The sequence below is a fragment of the Nicotiana tomentosiformis genome, chromosome 8, assembly GCF_000390325.3.
Source record: "Nicotiana tomentosiformis chromosome 8, ASM39032v3, whole genome shotgun sequence".
NCBI lineage: Eukaryota > Viridiplantae > Streptophyta > Magnoliopsida > Solanales > Solanaceae > Nicotiana > Nicotiana tomentosiformis.
In genome coordinates, this window is record NC_090819.1 from 77,983,841 (window position 1) to 78,001,476 (window position 17,636).

The 17,636-nt window shown below is 36.4% G+C and overlaps 4 protein-coding genes across 4 annotated transcripts in view; 2 read left to right on the forward strand and 2 right to left on the reverse strand.

The window, feature by feature from the left end:
• The window catches only part of LOC104114217 (uncharacterized), a 28,893-nt gene extending 26,771 nt beyond the window's left edge, over positions 1 to 2,122 (forward strand). Inside the window, exon 19 of the mRNA XM_009624606.4 lies at positions 1,146 to 2,122. Within this exon, the coding sequence (XP_009622901.1) occupies positions 1,146 to 1,996 (851 nt within the window). The 3' untranslated portion in view covers positions 1,997 to 2,122. The remainder of the gene's footprint in view (positions 1 to 1,145) is intronic.
• Positions 2,123 to 3,545: 1,423 nt separating this feature from the next.
• On the forward strand, positions 3,546 to 7,987 carry LOC104114215 (cryptochrome DASH, chloroplastic/mitochondrial). The gene is made up of 13 exons (XM_009624604.4): positions 3,546 to 3,962; positions 4,285 to 4,424; positions 4,542 to 4,766; positions 4,873 to 4,998; positions 5,092 to 5,166; positions 5,772 to 5,888; positions 5,984 to 6,030; positions 6,197 to 6,273; positions 6,459 to 6,534; positions 6,745 to 6,814; positions 6,954 to 7,077; positions 7,176 to 7,225; positions 7,341 to 7,987. Exons 1-13 carry the CDS (start codon positions 3,566 to 3,568, stop codon positions 7,569 to 7,571), a joined length of 1,755 nt encoding a protein of 584 aa, XP_009622899.1. The 5' UTR covers positions 3,546 to 3,565; the 3' UTR covers positions 7,572 to 7,987.
• Positions 7,988 to 8,380: 393 nt separating this feature from the next.
• Positions 8,381 to 10,264, reverse strand: LOC104114216 (cytochrome P450 71D7-like). The gene is made up of 2 exons (XM_070182441.1): positions 9,337 to 10,264; positions 8,381 to 9,243 (listed from the first exon to the last, which is right to left on the reverse strand). Exons 1-2 carry the CDS (start codon positions 10,234 to 10,236, stop codon positions 8,626 to 8,628), a joined length of 1,518 nt encoding a protein of 505 aa, XP_070038542.1. The 5' UTR covers positions 10,237 to 10,264; the 3' UTR covers positions 8,381 to 8,625.
• Positions 10,265 to 13,391: 3,127 nt separating this feature from the next.
• Positions 13,392 to 16,116, reverse strand: LOC104114214 (small ribosomal subunit protein eS6). Its single transcript, XM_009624603.4, has 6 exons — positions 15,980 to 16,116; positions 15,812 to 15,876; positions 14,488 to 14,545; positions 14,292 to 14,400; positions 13,920 to 14,192; positions 13,392 to 13,809 (listed from the first exon to the last, which is right to left on the reverse strand). The coding sequence occupies exons 1-6, from the start codon at positions 15,983 to 15,985 to the stop codon at positions 13,571 to 13,573; spliced, it is 750 nt and encodes a 249-aa protein (XP_009622898.1). The 5' UTR covers positions 15,986 to 16,116; the 3' UTR covers positions 13,392 to 13,570.
• Positions 16,117 to 17,636: the final 1,520 nt, after the last annotated feature.

Below are 17,636 nucleotides of genomic sequence, written 5' to 3' on the forward strand. Positions count from 1 at the left end.
TCGCCAAAATGCGCTGAGTTGTCCTACGGACTTCCAAATCCAAATACGAACATGCGCCTAAATCCGAAATAACCATACGAAGCTATTGGAATCATCAAAATTCCATTCCGGGTCGTTTGCTCAAAAGTCAAATTTCCGGTCAAACTTTAAAAATTCAAGCTTTATAAAATCAAACCTTTTATTTTTTTTCAAAAACTAACGGAAAACATGCCTATGTACCCCGGAATAACTTCAAATTTTGTACATAAGTCATAAATATTGTTACGAAGCTGATCGAACTCTCGGAATCTAAATCGGGATCCGGTATCAACAAAAACCCAATTATGACCAAATTTAGGAATTCAAACCTTTAAATTTTTAGTTTCCGTTAAATGCCGATAATTTGAGCTAGGGACCTTCGAATTCGATTCCGGGCATACGCCCAAGTCCCAAATCACGATACGGACCTATCGGAACTGTCAAAACACTGATCCGGGTCCGTTGGCTCAAAACGTTGACCGAAGTCAACTCAATTGAGTTTTAAAGCTCTATTTCACATTTTAATCAATGTTTCATATAAAACTTTCCGGAAAAATTTACGGACTACGCACGCAAGTCGAGGAATGCTGAATAGTGCTTTTCGAGGTCTCAGAACACAGAAATGAATATTTAAAATTAAAGATGACATATTGGGTCATCACACCCCTTCCTTTTCTCTTCCAAATATCTTGATGCAACAATGTGATGTTCTTCTTCTGGAGTAGATCTATCAAGTTTTGAATTCGCCTATGTCCCGTTTATGTAGGTTTCGTGTAAACCACAAAGGAAAGTTTCATATCACAAACAATTTATATTCTGGAGGCGAGTGACAGCCTTGCTTTACACATTTAATTATCAAACCATCAGACCTGCTTTTCTCACATATAAAAGATATAGTTTTAAAAAAAAAATTCTATTCCACTGAGTCCCATATTTTAAATCCCCAGCCAAGCATGCGCAATCCCCTTCCAGGAGGGAAGGGGATGGTAGATCCTGAAGGGTCTTATTGTATAGCATGGTCATTTAATCAGTCTCTTCCTAGCTATAATCATAGGTCCCCCTCTCTCTCTCTCTATATATATATATATATCCATTTGATAGTTGACACCTAAAATTCCCAATTGCAGGTGTGGAATCTCGACTTGCAACGCTTACAGTAGATATGAGTGATCTCACCAAGTTGTCGAATGTCAGCAACCGTTCAGACTTGCCATCCACTTTCCAGCCGCAGCAAATCGCTCAACTTGCAACTACTTTACCTGCCATATTCAATTCACTCTATGCTCGCCGTGCTATTATACCTGCTGCCAATGGACACTGCTCAGCTCGTGCCCTAGCCCGCTATTATGCTGCACTCGCTGAGGGTGGGAGAGTTCCTCCACCGCATTATTCTTCCATGCCAACCTTAGGAAGCCACCCACACGTTCCAAAGTTTCCTTCTCAACAGACTGTTAAGAAGCAAAAATCTAGAAAGAAAACTGCTGCTTCAGATGCTGATGGTTCTGGACCGACTCAAAATAGCAGTTCATCTGTTGATAATGATGGCAAAGGTAATGTTTATGTCCGGATTCCCGACGACAATAGCTACAGTGGCGGTGATACGTCAAGTGATAACCGGAATATTAAACTCTTCCACAACCAAAGAGTTCATGATGCTTTCATGGGAGTTGGAGAATATGAAAACCTTACCTATCCTAATGGGCAGTTTGGGCTCGGGTTTAAAAGGAGTTACTCAACAAATGGGGAACTTATTGGCTTCGGGCATTCAGGTATGGGCGGATCTACTGGTTTTTGTAACCTCAAGCATAAGTTTGCGATTGCAGTAACTCTGAATAAGTTGTCATTTGGATCTGTGACTGCGAAAATAATACACTTGATATGTTCTGAGCTTAACATTCCAGTGCCACAGGAAATTTCCAGACTTGTTGAGACTGGATCTAGTGATCAGTTGGATATAGGTAAACCGATGATTAATTGACAAAATTTCACTCAAATTTTGCCATTGCAATTTGCAAGTGTAACTATATCATCAAGACAAAAGAATACCATTGTACTTGACAATACAAAGTTTAAATTATGGAAGTATATTAATTCTTTGCCGTGATACTTAAGCTTTACAAACTTTGTATGTGTATATGATTCCAGGATCGAGCACATGGCCATAATCATGCTAAAGCAACTAAAATCTCTTGTTTTAAGTTTGATATAATTGTGCGTATAGTTTTTCCAGTTCTAACTCTAGAGTGAAGGTTTAAGCGGCCAGCTACCTTGAAACTTACATGAAAAGCCTGCACTAATATTTTTCTTTTCCTTTTTATTTCTACTATAAATTTCTTCTCTTTTTTATTTTAATCATATTTTTATTCTCTTTCTCCTATTCCTAAGAGTAGATTTTAAATTTAAATTTATATTGAATGATGTATTTTGACATATTTAAATTATCATGTGAACCACAAGTAATACAAACATTTAATGTTATTGTTTTGGAATAACTATATTTTATATTGATTGAAATTTTTAATTTATATTTTTACTTTACGGTATATTTTAATTGAATTCTTTTATAATAAATGTTTAATTTTTTTTTTAAATAATACTAATCGCAAATTGAACCTTTATTGTCCTTTTTTCGTAATTTGATATTTAAAAGTACTTTTTTAAAAGATTGACTAAACACAATGAGTTTGCAAAAAGTACTATTCAAACGAACCAAACACGAACTGGAATTTTACAAAAGAACTATTTCGAAAAGCTTTTTTCAAAATAGGAAGTTTTGGTAACTTGGTCAAACGAGCTCTAAATGTTGTAACTTTTGATGAAAGGATGCGTCCATTGAAAAGCAACTCTTCATGAAATGATAGCTAAAATACCCACGAATACAGTTACGAACAATTTGGGTTTTTTCTTTTACTAAAATAATTGTATTCTCAAATTACACTCAAATCCAACCCGTTCGTGTGTTTTGAAATTTTCTTTTTGAAATAGGTAAACCACTGATTAACGAACAATTTTTCACTCAATTTTTTGTCATTGCAAGTCTATGTTTACACAAATCAAATAAGGAAAAAAATTTAAACAAGTAAAATTTTACTCGATTTTAAATTTCTAAATATTATGAATTTCTATGTAGTTCAAATATGGGAAGATTAAATAGTCAAAATTTTAGTTAATTTTATATATTACAAAAATAATTTAATATGAAATCTGTTACTATGCAACTTAAAGTCAAACATATAGTTTTAATTATACACGATACGTCTTATTTTTAATGTAATATATCAAATAGTCGTCACAAAATATAATTAGGTAGTAGTTCCCAATCTCTATATTATAGAGTGTGTGGCTAAACAGAAAAGAATGTAACGTTACTAACGTAACATAGCTACATTAGCTAAGATGGGAAAGTGAAAAATTGGATAACAAATGGCTAAGACGGCGCCACGTCAAGACAAAGCACCTTAGCCCACGTGTCAGCTTCTCAACAGCTCAAAACACTTGATACGATTCGTCACTTACAAAATCCATACAAACCAAAATTTTCCACTTGATGAATCTGAACGTGATGATCAAACCTCCTCTTTCTTTAACCAAACTCACTGCATCTTCTTTAACATTCCACTGCAAATTCTCCAAAACCAATATGCATTCTTCTTTCAGTGCCAGAGCCAGAGCCACACCCACTGTTCAAAATGTTCCAGAGCTAACCCCTGAAGAAATGGAAAGAGTTTGTGAACAGACTTTTCAGAGATACACTAGTGTTAGTGGTTTGGCTAAGAGGAAAGGCAAAGGGGTTGCAATTGTTTGGTTCAGGAATGACTTGAGAGTGTTGGATAATGAGGCTCTTTTTAGAGCTTGGGTTTCATCTGAAGCAATATTGCCTGTTTATTGTGTTGATCCTACACTTTTTGGGACTACCCATTTCTTTGGAATGCCCAAAACTGGAGGTATTCGCTTCACTCTTTTTTTTCTTTTGGATCGGAGCAAGATATAGCGTCTTCTAATTCTGTGTCATTTGTGCACATAACTCGTACTTTAATCCTTCTTCTTCGGACACACAGGAGTCTTCCAACTAGTTTAGAATTGAGCATAAATAGAGAGGATTCATATAACCCACCCCAACTAGTTTAGAATTAAGCATAGTTGTTTTGTTGATTTTCTATTTACCTGATCCTTCTTTTCCATATTCTAAGGTTAAGTTTGATTTAAGTTGAATCTTCTATTGTGACCTATTTGATAAGCTCAACGTTTGTCTTTTCTCTTTGACAGCTTTAAGGGCGCAATTCATCATAGAATCCTTAACCGATTTGAAAAGAAATCTAGTGAAGCGGGGACTTGACCTAATGATTCAACATGGTAAACCAGAAGAGATTATCCCTTCCCTTGCAAAAGCTTTTAAAGCACACACAGTTAAGGAGCTTCTTCTTTCATTTTCTTTCTTCACATTGATGTTACTTATTTGACAACTAGTCAATTTTATTGCCGTTAACTACATAGTAAGGTAAGGAGGTGTGTTTATGTTACAGGTGTATGCCCACAAGGAAACATGCAGTGAGGAAGTAAAAGTAGAAAAAATGGTCACCAGAAATTTGCTAGAATTTGTACCACCAATATCTGGTGAACTAGGCAATGAGCCAAGATCTACAAATGCTACTAAACTGGAATTGATCTGGGGTGGTACTATGTATCATATAGATGACCTTCCATTTGACTGTGAGAGTTTACCAGATGTGTACACTCAGTTCCGTAAGGTATTATTATTCTTCACAATATGTTTCTGTTTTAGGAAACTTGCAATTCAGGATACTTTCTCTTATCTCATCTGTTAGCTGTCTTGTTGATGGTTAAACTTAACAGTCAGTGGAATCCAAATCAAGAATCCGTAATTGCATTAGACTCCCAGCATCACTTGGTCCACCACCAGAGGTTGGAGAGTGGGGATGTGTCCCACAAGTTACTGAGCTCGGGCTTCAGTCGGAAAAGGCAGGTCAAACATTAGAGTTGTATAAAAAGAACCATGGATAAATTTGTGCATTTAACTCCAATTATTATTCTCATGTTTCCATCTTTTTACAGGTTTCTAAAGGAATGAAGTTTATGGGAGGTGAAAGTGCTGCACTGGGTAGGGTACATGATTACTTTTGGAAGAAGGTGAAGGACCTGTCTTTTATCTGAAATTACTGCACTGTGATTGCAACATGAATTGTTCAAATTTTATCTCGGGTTTCTGTGATTTTCTTGTTCTTTTCATTTCTTTTGTTGCAGGGGGTCAGGGTGACCCGAGTTTTTTTGGTTAATTTTTTCCTCTCTTTTTTGTTTGTTTGGTGCAGCGATAGAGTTATTCATTTGATGTACCTGTTGACCATGGGTCTAAAGCGTGTCAAACTAGCCTCTTGCAGAAATGCAAGGGTAAAGCTGCATAGGGTAGACCTCCACCCTTCCCCTATGCCCGCACTAGCCAGAAATACTTCATGCACAGGGCTATCCCTTCTTTTTTCTGTTCACAGTGATGCCTATGATCGTCATGCTTTTGGGTGCTGCATTGGTCCCTACACATTTTAAAAAGTGACAAATTACCTGGTGTTTCTGAAATTAAACCTTCTTCTGTTTCTACTCTACTATAGTCATCTACTAGATGGCCAGGACTTGGGGAATTTGCTGACCTAATATTTTTACTGCTTTCTAGTAGAGAGACGCGACCTAGGCGAATGATGACTCTACATATTTCAATTCTTCTGATCTGTGATTGATTGCAGGATTTATTGAAAGTGTATAAAGTGACTCGAAATGGAATGTTAGGGCCTGATTATTCTACAAAGTTCTCTCCTTGGCTTGCTTCAGGATGCCTATCTCCCCGTTTTATATATGAAGAGGTACAGAACTTTTTCTCATACTGTAATGTTACATTAACAACCTTCTTATTCTAGTAAGCTATAAAGATTAAGAAAGCTTCGTTTGACTTGTTAAGGTGAAGAGATACGAGAAGGAAAGACAATCAAATGATTCGACATACTGGTATAGTTTCCTCCCTTCTTCCTTCTCTGTATGCTAATGGTTTTTATGCCTGAGATTTAGTATAATAAATATAGTTTTTTAGTACCAAACAATCTGATGCCCTGTATTCCTCACAATATTCATACACCGGACAGGTGTATATTTGATGCCTGATTTCTGTTTTCAGGGTTTTGTTTGAATTGATATGGAGGGATTACTTCAGATTTCTCTCAATCAAGCAAGGAAATTTGCTTTTTCATGCAGGTAAAAAAGACATTCTTATCTGAATTCATATTAACACACCCCATTTTCTAATCAACTCCTCAAGAGGAATGTTGCTGCTTGCTTTTTATGTAGTGTAAATATTCTGTAGGTTCATTCTTCTTTTTCCGCCTGGCTACTATCGACATCTGGAAATATATCGATACTTGTTTTTTTTCTCCGTTTAGGTGGTCCCCGAAAAGTAGATATTAACTGGAGCCAAGACCAAACCATGTTTGATGCCTGGAGACGAGGTCAAACCGGGTAAATTCCTATCTAGGGGCTGGCCAAGCACCTGTTGTTTAATAAATACATTATCTTCGTACCTTGCATGTTGACTGCTCCTTTCTCCTCCTCAAACCCAAATGGGATATCTTAGTATGAAGTTCAAGTCTGAGGAAACATGTGAAAATAAATATGTTCTACATTTCCATGGGATGAGAAATTGTTAATTTTCCCAATGCAAATCTATAGGTATCCTTTAATTGATGCCAACATGAAAGAACTAGCTTCTACTGGATTCATGTCGAATCGAGGGCGACAGGTACATGTGCACTTTATTATTTAATATTTTCGAAAAATTATATGCTAGTTTGTTACCTAGTAAACAGTTCTGGAAGATAAATTCATCAAGAAAGAAGGCAATTTACTGCAATCTAATTATTTTAGTATCTTTTTCCCAGATTGTGTGTTCTTTTCTTGTTCGAGATATGGGCATTGACTGGCGGATGGGAGCTGAATGGTTTGAGACATGCCTCTTGGATTATGATCCTTGCTCCAACTATGGAAACTGGACATATGGTGCAGGTGATTCTCCTTTTATTATCTACCTTTGATATATCCACTTTCTCTAAACTGGAAGTTGGAATTGTGAGTTGAAACTTCTGCTATTCCTTTTGTGTCAGGTGTTGGCAATGACCCTAGAGAAGACCGTTACTTCAGCATCCCGAAACAAGTAAGTGCAATAAGGATATAAATATTACTTTTGATAGAATCATGTTCTGGGAATCCTATGCTATTTACTCACTATGAGATAGATGTTATTCTAAGAATGTTTTTACATGTTTCAGGCTCAAAACTATGATCCCGAAGGGGAGTTTGTTGCATACTGGTTGCCAGAGCTAAGAGCACTTCCGAGGGAGAAAAGACATTCTCCCGGAATGATGTACTTAAAGCCAATTGTTGCTCTCAAACATGGATACACCAAGAAGACTGGTGATTCGAAAATGGCATTTGCATCAAGAAGAGCCAAACCAGAAGACAATCGACGAAAGGGACAGGGAGATAGGAGAACGTATTAGCACTGCTGCCAATATAGGCTACTGATTTTCAGGACATTTCTCACAAAGTTACAACTGAGATCAGAAACACTAGCTGCAGCATACTGATTGTGAAATATATCTGCGAGTAGAACTTACCTGATCCCACTGGTTACTTGGAGGCACTTGTAACAAAGATTGTGAAATTGGCTATTACCGCTTGGTCCAAGCTTATCACAATTCACATCCTTGGACCATCTTACACAGTTCTTGAATGATTTTTTCTTGGCTTGGATACCTCTATTTTTGTATTATCCTACACATCTCAGTTTGGTAAAGATATCACTTCCATGATAATCCGAACAAAACAATATCATGGATGTGAATTGTGATAAGCTGTTCTAAACTGAAACATACTGATAATCTGAACCGAAAAAAGTGTTACTTGTTTGCCGGTACCATGTTATTGGATTAGCTGTTCGGAATGGTTTGGAATCATATGACTAATGGGTTATCGATCGGTTTGTCCAATTTCATCATCAATTTAATCAATTTAACCAATAACCCGATATGATACACTTAATTTACATTTTTACCCTTGGCTATATAAAGTAGTAATGTTTACTCTTTTTAGGGCTTAAGGAATCCAATGCTTCCAGTTCAGTTTAGCACATTTAAAAACTGAAAACTGATTAATCAAACCCATAACTACAAAAACCAAACCAATCCCTACTTGAGTTGTCTTCACTTCCTCTTAGTCGTAAGCTTGTTTTTGAAAGATCTGTTCCTAGATCCTTACTCTTGAAATGAATTTAACTGGTCAAAATTAAACTAATTATTTTGTCTAACAATAAACGAAAGGAACTTTATTAAACATGATAGAAAATGGTGGAATAAAATATGCTGTCTTATGGCTTGATCTAAAACCTTGCAACCAATAAAAAGTCTCACTGGCTTATATAGCCCTTTATCTTTCAGGGTACCCTTAAAAACAAGAAACTGAACACACCCATACTAATATAAAGCAAAAAGAAATAATGTAGACCAAGCTGGAGTTTCTTCTTTTATTGTTCCAAGACAAGAATTCAATTTAGAGCTACTCTTGCTCCATGTGATTTGTTGGAATCAAGTAGAGGTCATCTTTGCTTGCTGCAAAAACTCTACTTGTTTCAGTAGTGTGAAAATCAGCTGCATTAACCTTATGAGGGAATTTCCAGTCAAAGAAATAGAGCAACTGAGCTAAAGGATGCCCAGTGTTAACTAAACCAAACGACATTCCTGGACACATTCTTCTTCCTGAACCGAAAGGAATGAACTGATAGTGATTTCCCGTAAGATCAACAGAAATATTTTCAAATCGCTCGGGTTTGAAACTTTCAGGATCTTCCCAACTTTCAGGATCTCTTCCAATTGCCCATGCATTAACCATTACTCTAGCTTTAAGAGGTACAGTATATCCATCAATCTCAGTTTGTTCTCTGCATTCTCTAGGTCCTAATAAAGGAACTGGAGGATGCATCCTTAGTGTTTCTTTGATCACTGATTTTAAGTATGGCAACTTGTCAAGATCATTTTCGTCCAAGTTTTCATTTTCTTTGAAGACTTTTCTCACTTCAGCTTGTGCCTTGGCCATAACACTTGGGTGCTTCATCAATTCTGATAGTGCCCATATAATTGCAGTATATGAAGTTTCAGTTCCAGCAATAAACAAGTCCTGCAACAAACGTATATAACTTAAATCTATAAGAAAAAGAAAAATATATATATATATATGATAATGACATATATAGGATCAAAACTTAATTACCAGAATTACTGCTTTCATGTTGTCATTTTCGATAGGAAATTGAAGCTCATTATTCTCCTTAACCCTCAGTAAAGCATCAATCATATCTTCGCCACCAAACTCGTTATTTCCCTTTATCCCTGCTGCATGATTCTCTTTGTGCTCATTGATGATATTCTCCATAATTAGATTATACTTATGGTGAACATTCGTCAATCTAGCTTTCATGTTGCTCATATTGTGAAGTAATTTCCATGAAGGGAACAAATCACACACATCAAATCCTCCTGATAATGCTAATATCTCCCTTATTAACATAATCAATTCATCACGATCGTTGCATATTTTTCCAAAGGCTAATCTACAAGTCATGCAACTTGTAAACCAGAGAAGCTTTTCGTTTATGTTCACTGCAGAAGAAGCTGTTGCTAAACGAATCGACGAGAGGAGCTTCGAGAGCTCATCCTTTCGGATTGTGCTAAATGACTTGAGCATCTTGTTACTCAAGAGTTCTTGTGTTAATATTTTACGCATTTGTCTCCAGTAATCGCCATATGGGGCGAATGATATGTCCCTGCTTTTGTAAAACACAATGTCCGAGGACATGAACCGAGGCCTCGTTGCAAAAGCAAGATCATGAGTTTTTAGTACAGCTTTTGCTATACGTGGCGAAGATATTACAACTACAGGAACTTCTCCAAGTTGTAAATACATGAGAGGTCCATATTTTCGGGCTAAATCTCTAAGATGATGGTGTGGGAGTTTACCTTTCAAGTGATGGAGGCTGCCAATAAGGGGAAGTCTCCATGGACCTGGAGGTAACTTTGGGATTTTGGTATTCCACTTTTTCAATAGGATAAAAAGAAATGAAATGAAGAGTAGCAAAGCAATTAAGTTGAAAGGAGAAGACTGAATATCCATTTTACTAAGTAAGAAAAGGAAGGTTGGTTTTGATAGATATGATGCTTTATTGGTAATAACTTTTCTCTCTATATATATACAAAGAAGTTGAAGAATAAGCATGTGATTGATTAGGACTTTAGAACGCCAGTGGTATACCCTGTGATTTGGGCTTTACATATTTTACTTTGAAACCTTCTTGTACTTCAGTCTTATAAGAAATTCGGGAAAAACAAATCAGAAATAATCATATTTAGAATTAGTAATTAAAAAATAGTCATAGTTTCAAAATAAATCAAAATTTAGTCACTTTTTCATGTAAGGATAAAATCTGAACAAAAACACTCTTAAAATCCGGAAATATGAGATTCCAGCATATATGTTGGAAATTTATACAAAGGAGCTCCATAATTCAACATATTATGTTGTAACTTTTCGTGTTTCAGCAAAATAGTGATTATTTTTCAATGACTTTGCAAACGCTGACTATTTTTCAATTAATGGTCCGAAAACTGGCTAGTTTCACGATAAATTCTCAAATTGGTTCAGTATTAAAAGATATTATATTGTACGCTAATACAGTAGTTGGTGTGTGCTTATTTTCACATTGTTCCGTGGGTAAGTATATTTTTATTTTTGGCCAAGCGTCCAAATCTACCCTTAACGATTGGTTATATTTAGCAAAATAAAACAGCATTTTTTTTTATAGGAATAGAAAGAAAGACACTTGGTTTGAAAGCGATTTTAGCTTTACAATGTTGAAATTCTCAGATACGTGCATTGCAAAAGCCTTATATGTACATCCATTGACCGTTGATTATGTGAAAGTTTTGACAGCGGAATACCTCATAATTTTGAAACATTGGTATTTGATTGAAAATGCTAGGTACAGAATCGAAATTGAGATTGAGTTGTCATTTCACTTATTGAAGAAAATTGAGGTCTCAAATTTCAAACTTTAAGTCTCAATCATTGAAAACACCAGCTAGTACTGTAGCCTCTTTTTGCAAACTCTTGTACTTGAAGAACACTTATTAATTCTAAAACAAAGATGGTAGAGAAATCTTTAGACTCTTCCAGAGAGAAAATTTTGGAATCAAATCTCTCGGGAATTGTCACAAGAATTTTTTCAACTATCCTGTCATCTTTGAAATCCTCGCCAAGTAATTTGATTTTATGACAATTAAAGAAATTCGGTCAGAATACTTAGCGATGGTCTCATCATCTTGCATTCTAAGAGATTCAAAATCTCTTTTCAAATTTAAAATCTGATTTTGTCTGCCTCGTTCACTTTCTTGATACTCCTATTTGAGTATTTCCCAAGCCTCTTTTGCTGTCTCACATGCAATTATTTTAGAGAAGATTGAATTTGCAACTGAATTTTGAATTATAGTTTTGGCTTTGTATTTTTTGGTTTTCTCATCTGAATGAGCTTTGATTTGGGCAAGGGTAGGATTTGCAGGAAGTGGTTATATAAGTTTGTCTTCCATTACAACTTCTTATAGATCATAAGCTTCAAGATAAGATTTCATCTTCACTGACCAAATCTGATAGTTTTCACCAGTGAAAGTTTGTGGGGTATTCAAAGAGAGACTGTTGCTTGCCATTGTTAAAAATTTGGTTAAAAATCGGTATGGGTAAAAATGCATATGGTTTAAAAGTGATTGAAATTGGTTGTTTTTCAGCGAATTCAGAGATCCGTCAAGATCAATGGAGGCTCTGATACCACTGTTATGGATTTTAGAAAAATATGCAAGCAGCAAGAAGGTTGAAAATAGGATTGAAAAACTGTCTCTAAGATTTTATTAATCACAGGGCTTTAAATAGCCAAATAAATAAAGTAATAGACTCCTCCTACAACCAAATTACTAAACTCTTACTATAATTAAAATTCTGAATCTTCTAGCACACACACTATCAGAAATATAACGAGGGTGTTTTAATATGAAGGAGAATATAGTTTAGGGGGTTTTGGGGACACCGGATAGTTTAAGCATGAAACTGAAAAAAACGTGATTGTTTAAGAGGGTTTTAGGGTATTAACTCTAAAAGAATCATATATATTGTTGTATTAATATATTTAAGCTTTTCCTTACAAAATATCATAATATTGGGTTTCAGTTCCAGCCCTCAATATGAACATTATAACTTCTAGCAATACTAATAAAAGAGTAGATTTTTTTTTCATATATATCTAAAGGTAGAGCTTCCAATAAAAACTCTTCCACCTTCTTTCCCATCACAACAACAGTAGTAATAAATAATACTCCAATACCGTCAAGATGCTTCTTACAATCCTCGTTAGAAAGATCCCTCGTGCACTAAACCAATCCATAATTTCTCATTTTCTCCAATTACCAATATCCATCTCTCCAGTTGCATACAAATTCCCATAATAAGTTAATTTTTTCAACCAAGCTTCCCAACAACTCCTTGGCCTTTGCATTAAATAATTTAATTTCGGCATCTTTTCACAAATTATTCCACATGTGTAACTTGTGTTTATTATCGGATTTTATCGAAGTATTTCACGAGACAATTATTCTATCATATAATGGCTTCTGTGTCAAAAGGACAACGTATTCCTAGCTCTTCACTTGCATTTGCTATGCAGGATCGGACTTGCAATGAACTTTGTAACTAAGATGGACTATAAAGAAGGTTTGGGAACTTCTTATATTTAGTTGTTTACGAGACAAATTCGTGCTTCCTGGTTTATCAAGAAAAGAATTGGTCAACTTAATGAAGCATGTCTCCACACTGATCTATCTATTCTGATTTCCAGTGTAACAGCTTTTTTGGCCATTACAGTGGTTATTTGATGATCACTAGCATTATCATATCTAGTAAAGTAAACACGTCAAGTCAATTGATCCATTCAACTGTAACTATGCTGAATTTTACTTAAGGAAAATTCGGAAAATACTATTTACTTCTCAAAATAAATTTACGTTAAGTTCTCCAGCCCTTGGAAATTTAGAATACGAGACCTACCATGAGGGCAAGGCAAAGTGATTCTGAGACAGCAGCCACAACAGATGCAGTGTCAATTACTACATTCAGTGTCAACAGATTCTGAGGATTCAAAGCATTGCCCTGCAATACTTCTTTATCTACTGGTAGAGAAAACATGGCAATATTTTCAGACTTACCAGATCCACCCCAAGAAAATATAATAAAATAAAAGATGGTTGAATATAAAATAATGCCAAGTAACCAAAATCTTCAATCTTGAAAGTTAGTATCAGATCAACTCAAAATCTCAGGAACACTCAAAATTACCAAAACCAAGTAACACATCCAGCAATAACATAAACCAGACACACCAGATAGCAGGAAATACATCCTACTGATCCTAAGCAGCAATAGATGGCTTAGAAGCTGCAGAGAGTCTAGACCTCTTCTTAGCCAAACTCTCACTACGCTTCTCTCTTTGCTCTTTCAACCTTGAAGCAAGAAGCTTCTGATATTCAGCTGCCTCCGACTTAGCCTTGGCAATTCTCTTCTTCTTGTCAGCAATTCTTGCCCTCTTTCGTTGAAGAGTCAAGGGTGTCACAAGCCTCTGAATCTTAGGAGCTTTGCTCGCCTTTTTCCCTGTCGCACAAAGCATCATAATAGCATTCAAAATTTGTCCGAACTGCTATATTTTCAATACAAAACAGACCAGAAGCTGAAGAGCAGCTAAAAAGGGGACAACAGCTCACCATTTTTGGTAGTGAAATTTCGGCGGTAGGTGTTGACATACTTCCTGACATCATCTTCCTTGGAAAGGTTAAAGAGCTTTCTGATCTTTGAGGCTCTCTTGGGTCCTCTCATCCTTGGCTTTTCAGTGTCTGTCAGTCCAGGCAGATCATTCTCACCTTTTTTCACGATAACCAGATTCAGAACAGAAAGATCAGGGCTGACAATGCATCCACGGACAGACTTTCTTCTGCGCTCACCATTTCTCCTACCATACCCCCGGAAACAAGGAGTACCTGATTATAACATAAATCTTTAGATAATTCCAAGAAAAATATATTCATAGAAAATAGGTACAAGCTTAAGAAAACACATCAAGCACACATTACACATACCGCGGTACAGCAAAAGGCGAACACGGCCTGGAGTTAAAACTCCCTGCTTCATTGGAAACCCCTGCTTGTCACATCCTCCCATAATCTTGAACACATAACCTTTGAATTCCTGCCATTGTAAGACATAACATGTTTGAAATAGATTCATAACAAGTGCCACCGGAGAGCCAAACAAAAAAATGGAACAGTTACTTACATCACCCAGGGCATCTCCGCTGACCTCTTGGGAGATCCTCTTGTCAAAAAAGGCTCGGCTGCATTTCCAGACATCAGGTTAGGTCACACCAAGCAAACTACCTAACTAATACACTAATTCCAAACAACAGTCATACTAGTAATTGCCATATCAGGGCTCAACAAAAATTCATCACTAACAGCTACATATCATGCAAAGCAGCATTTAAAATTCATATTGGTGTTATCGAGGGCAAAAAGGAAAAATTTATGTATGCAATACAAGGAAATATAACTTATCAAAAAAATAATATTAAATTATATGAAAAAGGGAATTGACAAATCACAATTTTTTATATCAAGTTTAATGGCTAATTTTTTAATAATTAAATTACTAATTTCCCGTTCCTAATTGGTATTTTATAACCGATAAGTCCCCGAGGAACAATGGCATATGGTTCAAAACTCAGTGAATACTTAGCATGTTCCTCTACCCTTTCCACTGAAATACCAAGTATTTGTCTGCAACAGGGTTTGACCCGTGATGGGCACCTATAACCCACATATCACATGTTGAGCTCTTACCACTAGACCAAAGCCTTAGAGGCTCCGGTTTCTAATCAGTAATATATGCATTGATGATTTTTCTTTAATAATTAAAGATAACCTTCAAGATAGAGCCCATGAGCATGACAAGGCATGACAAATAAATGGTAAATTGTTAGTATCTAGGTCAACGGGAATATATGTTTTCTCAAAGTGCAGCATTCTTCAGAGAGACCATGCTTTCCTAGGGATTATTACCACCCAACGGAACAATAGCTTATTACTACTCAAAAAAAGCATCCTACTATGTACTACAATATTTCTCTTTAATGTTTTCAGCTAAAGAGAACCTACAATTAGCTATATAACAAGCAGACTATCTACAGATCTATATAAACCAAAAAACTGGGCCTATTTTTATTTCCTTTTTTTTTATGATGGGGAAATCGCAGACCCTTTGGGCCAACCACCTTAGATACTCGGGGATGATGGGGCGGCGGCCTGCCCCTCTATCCTTCTCCACTAAAAATACAAGTTCCTCAACCTTTGTCAAGGCAAAAAAGCTGAGCCTATTTTAGGCACTCAAAGAATTAAGCAGGCAAGGCCAACTATGTAATTTCTTTTTTCACGTGGTGCAAATTCCTGAAACTTAGCTGGAATTGGAAAACTCTAACATTTGTCACGAATCTGGTAAATAGTAAATTACTTATGATCACAAGAACTTAACACTACAGTAGCAGTAACATTATTAATGATTGGTACAAAATAAATGGAGAAAGAAAAATGGGGTTAGTTGTTACAGTTTCTGGTCATCGTCAATTTCGAGCTTCTTCTGGCACCCAGTGGTCGGATTTGCAATGTTGAACTGCAAAACAATCACACATAAATTAACTGCATATGTTGAACCTCGTAAACGTACATATCTATGTAGAAAGAGAGAAGGGTTTGTAGGGTTGTTGTGGTGGTACCTTCATCTTCGAATGGCGGCGAAGATGAAAATGCTGAAGAACAAGTGCTACGACTAGCTGCTCCTCTTTCTATTAGGGTTTAGACAGCGAACATACTTCGTCTCATATACTCTGAGATAAACGGCTGCATTTTGGGCTTTATCCCTTTGGGAATGGGCTTAGCTATTGGGCTACTTGTAGGACTTGTGCAGAAAATGACCTTAAAATAGCACGGTCTAGCCAGTTTTCGGATTGGTAATTGAAAAATAGCCAGCGTTTGCAAAGTCATTAAAAAATAGTCATTATTTTATTGCAACATGGAAAGCTCCAGCATAATATACTGGAGATTGGAACACGTGTGTATGAACTTCTAGCATATTATGTTGGAACTCTAGCACATTATGAAATTTCAGCATGTTATGCTGTAAGTTCATATGTAAAAAATTCGAACTCATGCTGGAATATTTTTCGAATTTTGAACAGTGTTTTTGTTCAGATTTATCTTTACATGAAAAGTGGCTAAATTTTGATTACTTTTGAAACTGTGGTTATTTTTCAATTGCCACTTGTAAATCTAGCTATTTTTGAATTTCACCCGAAAATGTCTGACATAGGAATATTTTTCGGATTTTGAACAGTGTTTTTGTTCAGATTTATCTTTACATGAAAAGAGGCTAAATTTCGATTACTTTTGAAACTGTGGTTATTTTTCAATTACCACTTGTAAATCTGGCTATTTTTGAATTTCACCCGAAAATGACTGACATAGGACAAAATATGAGATGGTCTTAAACTTTGGGTTGAGGGTTTTTGGAAAGTTTGACCGAGAGTGAACTTTTTGATATCGGGGTCGAATTCCGATTCCAGAATTTGGAGTAGGTCCGTAATGTCAATTATGACTTTTGTGCAAAATTTGAGGTCAATCGGACGTGATTTGATAAGTTTCGTCATCGAAGGTAGAAGTTTGAAGTTCTAAAGTTCATTAAGCTTGAATTGGGGTGTGATTCATGGTTTTTAGCGTTGTTTGATATGATTCGAAGGCTCGACTAAGTTCGTAATGTGTTTTGGGATGCGTTGGTATAATTGATTAAGGTCATGGGGGCCTCGGGTAGATTCCGGAAGGTTAACAGATCGATTTTTGGACTTAAGAATTTCTTAAGCTTAATGCTTCTGGTGTAATCGCACCTGCGTGACTTTGGTCGCATGTGCAAGATCGCGGGTGTGGCGAATTACTCGCAGAAGCGAGAATGGACTGGAGCTGGGGGAGCCGCATAAGCGGACCGAAGAAGCGCACCTGCGAGTGCGCAAGAGCGAGGCAACTGCCGTTGGTGCATAAAATTGCGCAGATGCGCGAGAGCAGGTTGCACCTGCGATGCCCGCAGAAGCGAAGAGACTTCTGCATGTGTGAGTTCTTGGCTGGGCAATGAGGATCGCAAGAGCAGAATTTAGACCACACATGCGGAGCCGCAGGAGCGGCTATTGGACCGCAGGTACGAAGGTCGGGTTGGGCAGTGTGTTTCTTTAAGACGAGGGTTTGGCTCAATTTCACTTCATTTCGTCCATGGGAGCCAATTTTGGAGTACTTTTGGAGTGTCATTTTATCATCCTTTATGAGGTAAGTGATTCCCGCGTATTGTGAGTTAAATAGAAGATTTACATGGATTCAAGCATGAAAATT